The 353-nt window shown below is 66.3% G+C and overlaps 1 protein-coding gene across 1 annotated transcript in view; it reads right to left on the reverse strand.

The window, feature by feature from the left end:
* LOC102898805 (zinc finger X-linked protein ZXDB-like) overlaps positions 1–353 on the reverse strand; it is a 5,827-nt gene that overhangs the window by 4,857 nt on the left and 617 nt on the right. The window contains exon 2 of the mRNA XM_015597704.1: positions 47–243. Coding sequence (XP_015453190.1) covers positions 47–243 — 197 coding nt within the window. The remainder of the gene's footprint in view (positions 1–46; positions 244–353) is intronic.

The raw sequence follows: 353 nt of genomic DNA on the forward strand, positions 1-353 counted from the left end.
CGCGGGCCCGGGGCCGAGGACCCTCCGTGTGTGGAAGACGCTTTACCGGCTGACTGGCTGGCTGGCTGCTGGCGTGACAGACGAGCGAATGTTCTCGACACGGAGGGAACGCGGCGCGCGTCACCGTGCAACGACCACAGGGCTGGCGGTTCCTGCTGGAAACGGATGTCTGCCTGTCTGTCTGTCTGTCCGTGCGCTCCTTCCCGGACCACTTCCGTATCCGGAACTGTCCCGAGCAAGGTCCTCGGGAGAATTTGGCACGTACTTGGATGTTTTGTTCCGCCGCGGCCGAGATTCCACGAGGAAGGGGTGGGGCCGAAACGGAGGAGCACCGCGCAGCCGGGGCCGCCGGG

Source organism: Pteropus alecto, unplaced genomic scaffold (assembly GCF_000325575.1).
Source record: "Pteropus alecto unplaced genomic scaffold, ASM32557v1 scaffold821, whole genome shotgun sequence".
Taxonomy (NCBI): Eukaryota; Metazoa; Chordata; class Mammalia; order Chiroptera; family Pteropodidae; genus Pteropus; species Pteropus alecto.